Here is a 15,067-nt window from a genome sequence, read left to right as displayed (position 1 = left end):
AAAAAAAAGAAAAAAAAGAAAGAATGAAATAATAAAAAAAAAAAAATAATAAAAAAAAATTAAAAAAAGAAAAAAAAAAGAAAAAAGAAAAAAAAGAAAGAATGAAATGAAGGTGGTTCCAATCCAGCCTTGGACATTCCCAGGGATGGAGCGGCCATGGCTGCTCTGGGAATTCCATCCCAGATTCTCCCAGCCAGGAATTCATTCCCAGTATCCCACCTGACCCCAGTCACGCCATTTTTCCTGTCCCTCCATTCCCTCTCCACGATCCCTCAGGCAGAGGGATCACCCCAAAGCTCCTCCTGGCCAGGTGAGCAATCCCAGCTCTCCCAGAATTTCTGGGGGTTTCCTGGCCGAGCTGGGAGCGGCGGGGACGGGCGGGGACGGGCGGGGACAGGAGGGGACGGGCGGGGACGGGAGGGGACGGGAGGGGACGGGCGGGGACGGGAGGGGACGGGCGGGGACGGGCGGGGACGGGCGGGGACGGGAGGGGACGGGCGGGGACGGGCGGGGACGGGCGGGGACGGGCGGGGACGGGAGGGGACGGGCGGGGACGGGAGGGGACGGGCGGGGACGGGCGGGGACGGGCGGGGACGGGCGGGGACGGGAGGGGACGGGAGGGGACGGGAGGGGACGGGCGGGGACAGGAGGAGACGGGCGGGGACGGGCGGGGACGGGAGGGGACGGGCGGGGACGGGCGGGGACGGGAGGGGACAGGAGGGGACGGGCAGGGACGGGAGGGGACAGGAGGGGACAGGAGGAGACGGGCGGGGACGGGCGGGGACGGGCGGGGACGGGCGGGGACGGGCGGGGACGGGAGGGGACAGGCGGGGACAGCCCCGCGCCTGAGCCACCCTGGCTGGGAAACAACGCGGGACAAACCAGGGACAAGATTCCCGCCAGGAAAACGGGGAGAGGAGCCCCGAGAAGTGATCCTGGGGGGTGGAAGTGGCGGGGAAAGGACAAGGAGGAACGTCCCCTGCCAGCCCAGCTCCCGGGAATGGCCCCAGGGACGAGGGCAGCGCTTCCTCCTCTCCCCGGTTTTGGGGAGGTGCCACCTCAGCCCCCACAAACCAACAAACCACCGAGGCCCTGCTGCCCTCCCAGTCCCGCCCAGCCCCGCCCGCGGGGAATATTCCCGGCTGGGATGGAGGAACATTCCCAGTCTGGACTGGGAGCGGGATCTGCCTCCAGCCCCTGGCGGGGAGGAGGGAGCGGCGCCGGCCACAGCCCGGCCCGCCCGGGGGCAGCTCTGCCTTCCCCGGGGAGCTTTCCCAACATTTCCACATCTTTCCCAACATTTCCACATCTTTCCCAACATGTCCATGGCTTTCCCAACATTTCCACATCTTTCCCAACATTTCCACATCTTTTCCAACATTTCCATGTCTTTCCCAACCCTTCCATAACTTCTTCAAACTTCCCATGACTTTCGCAACATTTCCACATCTTTTCCAACCTTTCCATGTCTTTTCCAACATTTCCACATCTTGCCCAACCTTTCCACGTCTTTCCCAAACCTCTCCACATCTTTCCCAACATTTACATGACTTTTCCAACCTCTCCACATCTTTTCCAACCTCTCCACGCCTTTCCCAACCTTTTCATGACTTTCCCAACGCTTCGGTGAACGGTGAGGGTGGGAGAAGTGGAGGAAGGCGATGGGAAAGGGATTGGGAATGGGAATGGGGATGGGAATGGGGAATGGGATTGGGAAAGGGGAATGGGAATTGCATTAGGATTGGGACAGGGACTGGGAAAGGCTTTGTGGACGAACTGGGGGACTCTGGCACAGGGCTGTGCAGAATTCCCATGGGAAGGAATCTCAGCCCCAAAACTCCTCCAGCTCCCGTCCCTCGCTGCCGAAGCCTCTCCCCTCCCCTCCCCGTTAATCACTCGGTGTTTGGGGCTCCGGGCTCTGTCTGGAGCCCCCCGGGCCCCCCCGTTCCCCGCGGCAGCCGCCCCCCGCCGCGCCGCCCATTGTCCCCTCTCGGCGAGCCCGAGCACCTGGAGACTCCTCGGAAAAACTTCATTTGGCCGGGCGGGCTGCGCTGAAAGCGCCTGGCGGGGAGGCCGCGAGTCAATATTGGATTTTGGAACAGATGGAGGGACGGGACGGCGGTGCCAGAGCCCGGGCAGGGGATGCCGAGCGCGGATTCCTCAGCCCCAGAGCTCGGGGAGTGGCAGGAGGCGCTGGGAGATCAAAGTGGGGCAGCCCCGCAGAGGTGGAGCAGCTCTGGAGAACGTCCGAGGGAACAAAAGCATCAAAGGGAATCCAGGGGGACTAATTGAAGGGCTGGGGCGCTAAATTAACGAGCGCTTTCATGGAACGCCGGCTTCTTCCCGTCAAAAAACAAAACAAAACAAAACAAAAACCCAAAAAAAAAAAAAACAACCAAAAAAAAACCCACAAAAAAACAACGCGGGGGAAGTGATTCCAAGAAAATCCCAGAGACAAATCCTCCTTCCCCTAAGACAACAAAAACAACAAAACTCAAATATCCCGCACAAAAGAGCAGCAGATCCCGCCTGGCACGAGCATTCCCGGGGCAGGAATGAGGGCAGCACATTCCCAAAATTTCTGCAGGTTTTGGGATGGGGGAAGCTCCCTGGGGATGGCTGTGACCCCGTTTAGGATTTCCCCGTGCTCCAGGGGGGAAAGGAGCCCCCAGCTCTGCCCAGCAGGGACCTCCAGAACCCGGGACTGGCAAAATTCTGGGAATTGCTGGGAGTGAAGGGCTGAGCTGGGCTCCAGGAGAGCTCAGGAGAATCCCAGCAGGAGCAGGAGTGGGGAGCAAACTCCAGTTTGGGGCAGCCTGGGACACTGGGAGGTGTCCCTGGGATGGGATGGGATGGGATGGGATGGGATGGGATGGGATGGGATGGGATGGGATGGGATGGGATGGGATGGGATGGGATTGGGATTGGGATGGGATTGGGATGGGATTGGGATGGGATTGGGATGGGATTGGGATGGGATTGGATTGGGATTGGGATTGGGATGGGATTGGGATGGGATTGGGATTTGGATTGGGATGGGATTGGGATTGGGATGGGATTGGGATGGGATTGGGATGGGATTGGGATGGGATTGGGATTTGGATTGGGATGGGATTGGGATTGGGATGAGTTGGGATGGGCTGGGATTGGGATGGGATTGGGATGGGATTGGAATGGGTTTGGGATGGGATTGGGATGGGATTGGGATGGGATTGGGATGGGATTGGGATGGGATTGGGATGGGTTTGGGATGGGATGGGGATGGCATGGGATAATGGGATGGGATTAGGATGGGATTGGGATGGAATTGGAATGGGTTTGGGATGGGATTGGGATGGGCTTTAAGGTCCCTTCCACCCCACACCCATCTGGGATTCTGGGATCCCACGGCTTGAGCTGGATCACTTGTGGCAAACAAGGTCCCACTGTTTCCCCGGGGCTTTGGGGTGCCCAGACAAGACCCCAGTGTCCTTCCTGATGTCTTGGGTGCCCAAACAAGGTCCCAGTGCCCTTCCCGACTTTTGGAGTGCTCAGACAAATCCCAATCTTCTCCCTGACCTTTGGGTGCTCACATCTCTGGAACTCCTCTCCTCTTCCCAAAACTAAATGGAAAGGAGCAGCCGAGCTGGAGCAGAAGGAAAATCTCCAGACTGGAACAGAGGGAAAAGCTCTGAACTGGAGCAGAAGGAAAACTCCGAGCTGGAGTTGAAGGAAAAGTTCTGAGCTGGGACAGAAGGAAAACTCCAAACTGGGACAGAGGGAAAGCTCCGAGCTGGAACAGAGGGAAAGCTCCGAGCTGGGACAGGAGGAAAGCTCCGGGCTGGGACAGGAGGAAAGCTCCGAGCTGGGACAGGAGGAAAGCTCCGAGCTGGGACAGAGGGAAAGCTCCGAGCTGGGACAGGAGGAAAGCTCCGAGCTGGGACAGGAGGAAAGCTCCGAGCTGGGACAGAGGGAAAGCTCCGAGCTGGGACTGAAGGAAAGCTCCGAGCTGGGACAGGAGGAAAACTCCGAGCTGGGACAGAGGGAAAGCTCCGAGCTGGGACTGAAGGAAAGCTCCGAGCTGGGACAGAGGGAAAGCTCCGAGCTGGGACAGGAGGAAAGCTCCGAGCTGGGACTGAAGGAAAGCTCCGAGCTGGGACAGGAGGAAAGCTCCGAGCTGGGACAGAGGGAAAGCTCCGAGCTGGGACAGAAGGAAAACTCCAAACTGGGACAGTGGGAAAGCTCCGAGCTGGGACTGAAGGAAAGCTCCGAGCTGGGACAGTGGGAAAGCTCCGAGCTGGGACAGGAGGAAAGCTCCGAGCTGGGACAGAGGGAAAGCTCCGAGCTGGGACAGGAGGAAAGCTCCGAGCTGGGACAGGAGGAAAGCTCCGAGCTGGAACAGGAGGAAAGCTCCGGGCTGGGACAGAGGGAAAGCTCCGAGCTGGGACAGAGGGAAAGCTCCGAGCTGGGACTGAGGGAAAGCTCCGAGCTGGGACAGGAGGAAAGCTCCGAGCTGGGACAGAAGGAAAGCTCCGAGCTGGGACAGAGGGAAAGCTCCGAGCTGGGACTGAGGGAAAGCTCCGAGCTGGGACAGGAGGAAAGCTCCGAGCTGGGACAGAAGGAAAGCTCCGAGCTGGGACAGAGGGAAAGCTCCGAGCTGGGACAGGAGGAAAGCTCCGAGCTGGGACAGTGGGAAAGCTCCGAGCTGGGACAGAGGGAAAGCTCCGAGCTGGGACTGAGGGAAAGCTCCGAGCTGGGACTGAAGGAAAGCTCCGAGCTGGGACTGAGGGAAAGCTCCGAGCTGGGACTGAAGGAAACCTCCGAGCTGGGACAGAGGGAAAGCTCCGAGCTGGGACTGAAGGAAACCTCCGAGCTGGGACAGAGGGAAAGCTCCGAGCTGGGACAGAGGGAAAGCTCCGAGCTGGGACTGAGGGAAAGCTCCGAGCTGGAACAGGAGGAAAGCTCCGAGCTGGGACAGAGGGAAAGCTCCGAGCTGGAACAGGAGGAAAGCTCCGGGCTGGGACAGAGGGAAAGCTCCGGGCTGGAACAGAGGGAAAGCTCCGAGCTGGAACAGGAGGAAAGCTCCGGGCTGGCCCCTGGCACAGCCGGGCGGTGACAGGAGCCCCAGGGCGACAATCCCGGTAAATCCCGGCCGGGCTGAAGGGCAGAGCGGGGCAGGGGCCGCAGCCCGGCCCGGCTCGGTGTCCGCGCTGCCCCGGCGCTGCCGCTCATCCATCACCGATCAAGGGAAGCCCCTGCAGCTCGTGTTAAACCGGGGCCAGCGGGAGCTTGGGCTAATGAGGAAAATCTCAGCATTCCTCAAATTTCCCATCCAGCGGCAGCGCGGGGAGGGGGATGGGGACGGAATCTGGGGAGGGAAAGCGCAGAAATGGGGAGCTGACCCCAGAGCTGATCCATGGGGTGGCAAAATTCCCCTCGAGGTCAGGACACCAAACTTTCCCTCTTCCCTGTGGAATCCAACCCTCCCTGAGCTCCAAAATCCAACCTGGAGGTGCTTGGGACAAACTGAGCTGGGGATCTGTGCCGGCTCCTTTATTCCCCCGGGAATTCCCAGCCCCATTCCCGGGAAAAGAGCCCCATTCCCGGGAAAAAAGCCCCATTCCCGGGAAAAGAGCCCCATTCCCATGGAAAGAGCCCCATTCCCATGGAAAGAGCCCCATTCCCGGGAAAAGAGCCCCATTCCCATGGAAAGAGCCCCATTCCCGGGAAAAGAGCCCCATTCCCATGGAAAGAGCCCCATTCCCGGGAAAAGAGCCCCATTCCCATGGAAAGAGCCCCATTCCCGGGAAAAGAGCCCCATTCCCATGGAAAGAGCCCCATTCCCATGGAAAGAGCCCCATTCCCATGGAAAAGAGCCCCATTCCCATGGAAAGAGCCCCATTCCCATGGAAAAGAGCCCCATTCCCATGGAAAAGAGCCCCATTCCCATGGAAAGAGCCCCATTCCCAGGAAAGGAGCCCCATTCCCATGGAAAAGAGCCCCATTCCCATGGAAAAGAGCCCCATTCCCATGAAAAGAGCCCCATTCCCGGGAAAAGAGCCCCATTCCCATGGAAAGAGCCCCATTCCCGGGAAAAGAGCCCCATTCCCATGAAAAGAGCCCCATTCCCGGGAAAAGAGCCCCATTCCCATGGAAAGAGCCCCATTCCCATGGAAAAGAGCTCCATTCCCATGGAAAGAGCCCCATTCCCGGGAATATATTTTCATTTATATTTTATTTTTTATTACATTTTATATTTTATTTTATATTTTATTTTATTTTTAAGTTATTTGATATTTTCCTTTATATTTTCTTTTTTTAATTTAGATTTTATTTCATGTTTTATTTTATTGTTTTGTTATTTTATATTTTCCTTTATATTTTAATTTTAATTTTTTTTTATTTTATATTTTTTATTTTATTTTGTTTTATAGTTATTTTATTTTAATTTATTTTATATTTTATATTTTTAAATTTTATCTTATTTTTATGTTATTTTATATTTTGTTTTATTTTTTGTATTATATTTTATATTTTATTTTATTTTATTTTTATGTTATTTCTATTTTCCTTTATATTTTAATTTTTAGTTTATTTTATATTTTTATTTTATTTTATATTTTATATTTTATTTTAGTTTTTATCTTATATTTATGTTATTTTATATTTTATATTATATTTGGTATTTTATTTTATATTATATATTTTATTTTATTTTTATTTTATATTTTATTTTATTTTATTTTATTTTATTTTATTTTATTTTATTTTATTTTATTTTATTTTATTTTATTTTATTTTATTTTATTTTATTTATTTTCCATTTCATCCTTAAACCCGGAAAACATAAGAATTTATCAATAACAATTCTTTAGACCATTTTCCCCCATTAATTAACCCATCCCGGGGTTCCTATGGCATCTGCGCTTCCCATCCCCGGGGATTTTTAATTCCATACATTCCATTTAATTCCATACATTCCATTTAATTCCATACATTCCATTTAATTCCGTTCCTCAATGTCCACTCACCGCTGTGTCCCTCGGCTCCCGTTATTCGGATCCAGGATCCTCCAGCCCCGCTCCGTGCCCGGAGCTCCGACGGCTCCGACCGGCTCCGAACGGGCCCGGGGGCGGCTCCGAACGGGCGGCTCCGAACGGCTCCGACCGACTCCGAACGGGCCCGGGGGCGGCTCCGAACGGGCGGCTCCGAACGGGCCCCGGGGCGGCTCCGAACGGCTCCGACCGGCTCCGAACGGGCCCGGGGGCGGCTCCGAACGGGCCCGGGGGCGGCTCCGAACGGGCGGCTCCGAACGGGCCCGGGGGCGGCTCCGAACGGCTCCGACCGGCTCCGAACGGGCCCGGGGGCGGCTCCGAACGGGCCCGGGGGCGGCTCCGAACGGCTCCGACCGGCTCCGAACGGGCCCGGGGGCGGCTCCGAACGGGCCCCGGGGCGGCTCCGAACGGCTCCGACCGGCTCCGAACGGGCCCGGGGGCGGCTCCGAACGGGCCCGGGGGCGGCTCCGAACGGCTCCGACCGGCTCCGAACGGGCCCCGGGGCGGCTCCGAACGGGCCCCGGGGGCGGCTCCGAACGGGCCCGGGGCGGCTCCGAACGGGCCCGGGGGGTTTGGGGACCCCGGGAACGGAGGAGGGAACGGGGCAACTCTCTGGGCTCGGGGGAACCGGGCGAGGGGGTGTGCTCAGCTCCAGCTTTAAACCCGGTTTAAATCCCAGTTTAAATCCCAGTTGGAATTCCAGTTCAAATCCCAGTTCAAATCCCGGTTTAAATTCCAGTTTAAATTCCAGTTTAAATTCCAGTTGGAATTCCAGGTTAAATCCCAGTTTCAATTACAGTTTTAATCTCAGTTTAAATCCCAGTTTAAATTCCAGTTTAAATCCCAGTTGGAATTCCAGTTTAAATTTCAGTTTAAATTCCAGTTTAAATTCCAGTTGGAATTGCAGGTTAAATCCCACTTTAAATTCCAGTTTAAATTCCAGCTGCAATTCCAGTTGGAATTCCAGTTTAAATTCCAGTTTAAATTCCAGTTGGAATTCCAGGTTAAATCCAGTTTAAAGTCCAGTTTAAATCCAAATTTAAATCCCAGTTTAAATTCCAGTTGGAATTCCAGTTTAAATCCCAATTTAAATCCCAGTTTAAATTCCAGCTGGAATTCCAGTTGGAATTCCAGTTTAAATCCCAGTTTAAATCCCAGTTTAAATTCCAGTTGGAATTCCAGTTGGAATTTTGGAATCAGCTCCAGGATTCCTCAAGCTTGGAGCAGGAGTGATCCAGTTTAAATCAGCTGGAATTCTGGAATCCAGAATTCCCTAAGCTCGGGTCAGGAGCTCCCCAGATTTAAATCCATGTGGGATGAACTGCAGAATTCTCCAATTCTGGAATTCTCAAATCTAGAATTTCCCAGGTCTGGGGAATTCTGAGCTCCTGGGGTGCTGTTTTAAATAATCTGGAATTTTGGAATCAGCTCCAGAATTCCCTGGGTTCAGTGCAGGGGCTCTCCATGAAATGTCCTGGTGAATCCAAGGGGCTCCGACTGCACTGCACGGGAAAGGAATTGGCCCAAATTGGGGTCTGAAATTTCCCACCCCAAATCTGTGAGGATTCAGGGGAAAAATTGGGGTCTGGGCTTTTCCCATCCCAATTCTGAAAGAATTCAGGGAAAAATTATGGTCTGAGCTTCTCCCTATCCCAAATCCAGAAGGATTAAGGGATAAATTGAGGTCTGAACTATTCCCACCCCAATTCTGAAAGAATTCAGGGAAAAATTGGGGTCTGGGCTTCTCCCTATCCCAAATCCAGAAGGATTAAGGGATAAATTAGGGTATGAACTTTTCCCACCCCAATTCTGAAAGAATTCAGGGAAAAATTTGGGTCTGGGCTTTTCCCATCCCAAATCCAGAAGGATTAAGGGATAAATTGAGGTCTGGACTTTTTCTACCCCAATTCTGAAATAATTCAGGGAAAAATTGGGATCTGGGCTTTTCCCATCCCAAATCCAGAAGGATTAAGGGATAAATTAGGGTATGAACTTTTTCCACCCCAATTCTGAAAGAATTCGGAAAAAATTATGGTCTGAGCTTCTCCCTATCCCAAATCCAGAAGGATTAAGGGATGAATTGGGGTATGAACTTTTTCCACCCCAAATCCAGGAGGATTCAGGGATAAATTTATTCTCCCTCTGGAACCCTCGAGCCGGGGATTGTTGGGGGTGCAGAACCCGGCTGGGGGAGCAGAGAAAAGCGGAATTCGGGGGGGTTCAGCTCCTTAAAATCCCCCATTCGCAGGTCCCCTTGGAAGGGTTTATCCATTATTGAAAAGCCCAGATGTTCCACGTCCAGGAAGATCAGCTCTCAGCACATCAGCCGCCTCCATTTATTGTTCTTCCCTCTCTCCCTCCTCCCTCCCCCGGGGCTTTTAATTAATCCATCACCCCCCACCCCTCGGGGTTCCCCCCAGCCCAGCCTCATTTTCCCTTTTTTTTTTTTTTGGAAGTGGAGCAATTGTTTCTCTGCCCTCAAACAAGTCCTGCAGCGAGGCAGAGACATTTAGCAGCCGCTGTGAAATTTCAGCCGGGATTGGAATTTATTTTAAGACGCCGGCCTTTAAATTTTTCATTAAACCCTTTTCTCCCCCTCCTCTCCTGCCAGGCTGCGGGGACCTGGGGAAGGTGGTGTTGATATTCCCGGCACGTGGGGAGAGGATTTAGGATTTCACTTCAGGATTTCACAGCACCCCGGGCACAGCCTGCAGCATTCCCCAGTCCCTGCAATCCCAAATGCTGCATTTCCAGGGGCTGGGAGCAGAATTTTGAGCATCCCAGGAAGGATCTGCGGGGTTGTGGTTGGAGCTCAGGGGCCTGAGCTGCGATTTTTCCTCTTGGGAGGATCCAGGGAAGGAGAAACCGGCAGGAAAATCAGAGGGGATGGAAGGGGCTGGAGGAGATTCATTCTTCTTCCCACGTGCTTGTTCTGAATTTCCATCCTGTTCCTGCTCCTGCTCCATCCTGTTCCAGTTCCATTCCCATCCTGTTCCTGTTCCATTCCCATCCTGTTCCATTTCCCACCCTGTTCCTGTTCCATTCCCATCCTGTTCCTGTTCCATTCCCATCCTGTTCCTGTTCCATCCTGTTCCTGTTCCATTTCCCATCCTGTTCCTGTTCCATTTCCCATCCTGTTCCTGCTCCTGCTCCATCCTGTTCCATTTCCATCCAGTTCCTGTTTCATTTCCATCATTTTCCTGTTCCATTTCCATCCTGTTCCATTTCCATCCAGTTCCTGTTTCATTTCCATCATTTTCCTGTTCCATTTCCATCCTGTTCCTGTTCCCATCCTGTTCCTGTTCCATTTCCATCCTGTTCCTGTTCCTGTTCCATTTCCATCCTGTTCCTGTTCCTGTTCCATTCCCATCCTGTTCCATTTCCATCCTATTCCTGTTCCTGTTCCCATCCTGTTCCTGTTCCATTTCCATCCTGTTCCATTCCCATCCTGTTCCTGCTCCTGTTCCATTCCCATCCTGTTCCTGTTCCATTCCCATCCTGTTCCATTCCCATCCTGTTCCTGTTCCATTCCCATCCTGTTCCTGTTCCATCCTGTTCCTGTTCCTGTTCCCATCCTGTTCCTGTTCCAGTTCCCATCCTGTTCCTGTTCCATTTCCATCCTGTTCCTGTTCCTGTTCCATTCCATCCTGTTCCTGTTCCATTTCCATCCTGTTCCTGTTCCATTTCCATCCTGTTCCTGTTCCATCCTGTTCCATTTCCATCCTGTTCCTGTTCCATTTCCATCCTGTTCCTGTTCCTGTTCCTGTTCCATTTCCATCCTGTTCCTGTTCCATTTCCATCCTGTTCCATTTCCATCCTGTTCCATGTCCCATCCTGTTCCTGTTCCATTTCCATCCTGTTCCTGTTCCATTCCCATCCTGTTCCTGTTCCATCCTGTTCCTGTTCCAGTTCCATCCTGTTCCTGTTCCTGTTCCCATCCTGTTCCTGTTCCAGTTCCATCCTGTTCCTGTTCCATTTCCATCCTGTTCCAGTTCCATCCTGTTCCTGTTCCTGTTCCATCCTGTTCCTGTTCCATCCTGTTCCTGTTCCATTTCAATCCTGTTCCATCCTGTTCCTGTTCCTTTCCATCCTGTTCCTGTTCCATTCCCATCCTGTTCCATTCCCATCCAGTTCCTGTTCCATCCTGTTCCTGTTCCATTTCCCATCCTGTTCCTGTTCCATCCTGTTCCTGTTCCATTTCCATCCTGTTCCATTTCCATCCTGTTCCATTCCCATCCAGTTCCTGTTCCATCCTGTTCCATTTCAATACTGTTCCTGTTCCATTTCCATCCTGTTCCATTTCCATCCTGTTCCTGTTCCATCCTGTTCCTGTTCCATTTCCATCCTGTTCCATTTCCATCCTGTTCCATTTCCATCCTGTTCCTGTTCCATTTCCCATCCTGTTCCTGTTCCATTTCCATCCTGTTCCATTTCCATCCTGTTCCTGTTCCATTCCCATCCTGTTCCTGTTCCATTTCCCATCCTGTTCCATTCCCATCCTGTTCCATTCCCATCCTGTTCCTTTTCCATCCTGTTCCATTCCCATCCAGTTCCTGTTCCTTTTCCATCCTGTTCCATTCCCATCCAGTTCCTGCTGCATCTCTCACCCAGCTCAGTGTCTCCAGGATCACTCTTTCCCTATATCCAGACCCCAAATATCCATCCAGGATATTAGTATACAGAATATGGATTATGAAATATGGAATATGAGTATAAAATGTAGAATGTAGACTACAGAATATGGAATATAGAATATAGATTATAAAATATTGAATATAGAATGTAGAATGAAGAATGTAGAATGTAGAATATGGAATATAGAATGTAGAACATAGAACGTAGAATATAGAATATAGGATATAGAATATAGAATATAGAATATAGAATATAGAATATAGAATATAGAATATAGATTATGGAATATAGAATATAGAATATAGATTATGGAATATAGAATATAGAATATAGAATATAGAATACAGATGATGGAATATAGAATGTAGAATATAGAATATACATTATAGAATACAGAATATCCAACTGCACTTCCAGGCTCTAATCCCAAAATATTCCCCCAAACCCCCACCCTATTCCATCCCCACCTCCTCCCAGGAGATATTTTGGGATATTTGGGAGCAGCTGGAATTGTGCTGGGCTTTAACTCCTGGGATAACTGAGAGCAGCAGCAGCACCAGGAGATTTTCTGCCCCAGGCCTCCTGTAATTGATTCTATTTTCTATTTTCAGCCCCTTTTTTTTCTGTCCCCAGAGGAGCAGGATGCCCTGAAAAGGAGCCTGGGTGGGAGGATGGAGCGTTGGGATGTGGAAAATCGGGTTTTTCTGCTGCTTTTCATCCTCCCTGCCTTTTCAAGATGTTTTCCAGGGGAGGGAGAGTCAGCAGATCCGAGATTTTGGCACTTGCAGAAGAAGGGAACATCTGTCTAATTCAGCTGGGTTATTCTGTGAGCAGCTCTCAGATAAAATCTTCCAAAAGGGGGTTTTGTCTGAGCCTCCAAGATTTCCTTTCAGGAAAATCTGCAAGGGTGGGGAAAGGAGGAAAAGAGGGAAGAAAAGAAATTAAAACCCATTTGCTTCCTAGTGAAAAAGAGAAAAAAACCCCCAAAAATATTTTAAATAATTTCCATTTCTAACAGGGTGAGATCCCAACCCTCAAAAGGATGAAGAGGAGATAATTTGGAATTTTCTTGGGAATATCTCCCATTTCAGCTGGAGCTGGGTTGGGTTTGTTGGGATTTTATTCCAAGGAGGAGCAGCCAGAGCTGGGCTGGGATCCAGAGACAAAACTGGGGTGAAATCTTCCAAAAGAGGGTTTTGTCTGAACCTCCAAGATTTCATTTCAGGAAAATCTGCAAGGGTGGGGAAAGGAGGAAAAGAGGGGAGAAAAGAAATCAAAGCCCTTTGCTTCCTAGGGAAAAAGAGAAAAAAAAAACAAAAAAAAAACAAAAAAAAAACAAAAAAAAAAAAAAAAAAAAACAAAAAAAAAACAAAAAAAAACAAAAACAAAAAAAAAAACAAAACAAAAAAAAAAAAAAAAACCAAAACAAAAAAAAAAAAAAAAAAAAAAAAACCAAAACAAAACAAAACAAAAAAAAAAACCAAAAAAAACAACCTAAAAAAAAGAAAAATATTTTATATAATTTCCATTTCTATTTTTTATTAATATATTTATTTTCACCATATCAGGTCTAAATAAATGGTAAAAAAGTGGCTGCAATTCCAGCTCCATCCAGGCTTCCCCTGCTCCCCAATTCCAATATTTACAGCCTTTCCCAATAATTTTTTTTTTTTCTTTTTTCCAATATCAGGGCTAAATAAAATTTGGAAAAGGGGCTGGAATTCCAGCTCCATCCTGGGCTCTCCCATTCCAATGTTTACAGCCCTTCCCTATATATATATATATTTTTTTTAATTTATTATTTTTTTCCAATATCAGGTCTAAATAAAATATGGAAAAGTGGATGGAATTCCAGCTCCATCCTGGGCTCTCCCACTGCCCATTTCCAACGTTTACAGCCCTTCCTTATATATAAATATAAATATAAATATAAATATAAATATAAATATAAATATAAATATAAATATAAATATAAATATAAATATAAATATAAATATAAATATAAATATAAATATAAATATAAATAATTTTTTATTTATTTATTTTCACCATATCAGGTCTAAATAAATGATAAAAAAGTGGCTGCAATTCCAGCTCCATCCAGGGCTCCTCTGCTCCCCAATTCCAATATTTACAGCCTTTCCCAATAATATTTTTTTTTTCTTTTTTCCAATATCAGGGCTAAATAAAATTTGGAAAAGGGGCTGGAATTCCAGCTCCATCCTGGGCTCTCCCACTGCCCAATTCCAATGTTTACAGCCCTTCCTAATATAAATATAAATATAAATATAAATATAAATATAAATATAAATATAAATATAAATATAAATATAAATATAAATATAAATATAAATATAAATATAAATAATTTTTTATTTATTTATTTTCACCATATCAGGTCTAAATAAATGATAAAAAAGTGGCTGCAATTCCAGCTCCATCCAGGCTTCCCCACTCCCCAATTCCAATATTTACAGCCTTTCCCAATAATTTCTTTTTTTCTTTTTTCCAATATCAGGGCTAAATAAAATTTGGAAAAGGGGCTGGAATTCCAGCTCCATCCTGGGCTCTCCAATTCCAATGTTTACAGCCCTTCCCATATTTTTTTTTCCAATATCAAAATAAATAAAATATGGAAAAGTGGATGGAATTCCAACCCCATCCAGGCTTCCTCCATTGTCCAATTCCAATGTTTACAGCCCTTCCCAATATATATATATATATTTTTAATTTATTATTTTTTTCCAATATCAGGTCTAAATAAAATAGATATATATGTAATATATTTTATTTATTTATTAATTTATATAGGGAAAAAATAATAAAATAGAAATATATATATTTTTATATATTATTTATTTATTTATTTATTATATATATATATATATTTTTTTTTTTTTTTTTTTTTTTTAACCAATATCAGGCCTAAATAAAATATGGAAAAGGGGCTGGAATTCCATCCCCATCCTAGGCTCTCCCATTCCAATGTTTACAGCCCTTCCCTATATATATATATGTAATATATTTTATTTATTTATTAATTTATATAGGGGAAAAAAATAATAAAATAGAAATATATATATATTATATATATTATTTATTTATTATATATATATATGTAATATATTTTATTTATTTATTAATTTATATAGGGAAAAATAATAAAATAGAAATATATATATTATATATATTATTTATTTTATATATATATATATATATATATATATATATATATATTTTTTTTTTTTTTTTTTTTTTTTTTTTTAACCAATATCAGGCCTAAATAAAATATGGAAAAGGGGCTGGAATTCCATCCCCATCCTGGGCTCCCCCATTCCAATGTTTACAGCCCTTCCCTATATATATAGGGGGAAAAAAAAAAAAATTAAAAAAAAATA

General features: G+C 47.6%; 1 protein-coding gene across 1 annotated transcript in view; it reads right to left on the bottom strand.

Annotated features, from left to right (window-relative positions):
• The window catches only part of LOC130261848 (collagen alpha-1(I) chain-like), a 65,153-nt gene that overhangs the window by 31,017 nt on the left and 19,069 nt on the right, over positions 1-15,067 (bottom strand). The window contains exon 3 of the mRNA XM_056508453.1: positions 7,011-7,651. Within this exon, the coding sequence (XP_056364428.1) occupies positions 7,011-7,651 (641 nt within the window). The remainder of the gene's footprint in view (positions 1-7,010; positions 7,652-15,067) is intronic.

This window comes from Oenanthe melanoleuca, chromosome 21, assembly GCF_029582105.1.
Source record: "Oenanthe melanoleuca isolate GR-GAL-2019-014 chromosome 21, OMel1.0, whole genome shotgun sequence".
NCBI lineage: Eukaryota > Metazoa > Chordata > Aves > Passeriformes > Muscicapidae > Oenanthe > Oenanthe melanoleuca.
The sequence above is the reverse complement of the archived record's forward strand: the minus strand, read 5'-3'. Positions and strand labels throughout refer to the sequence as shown.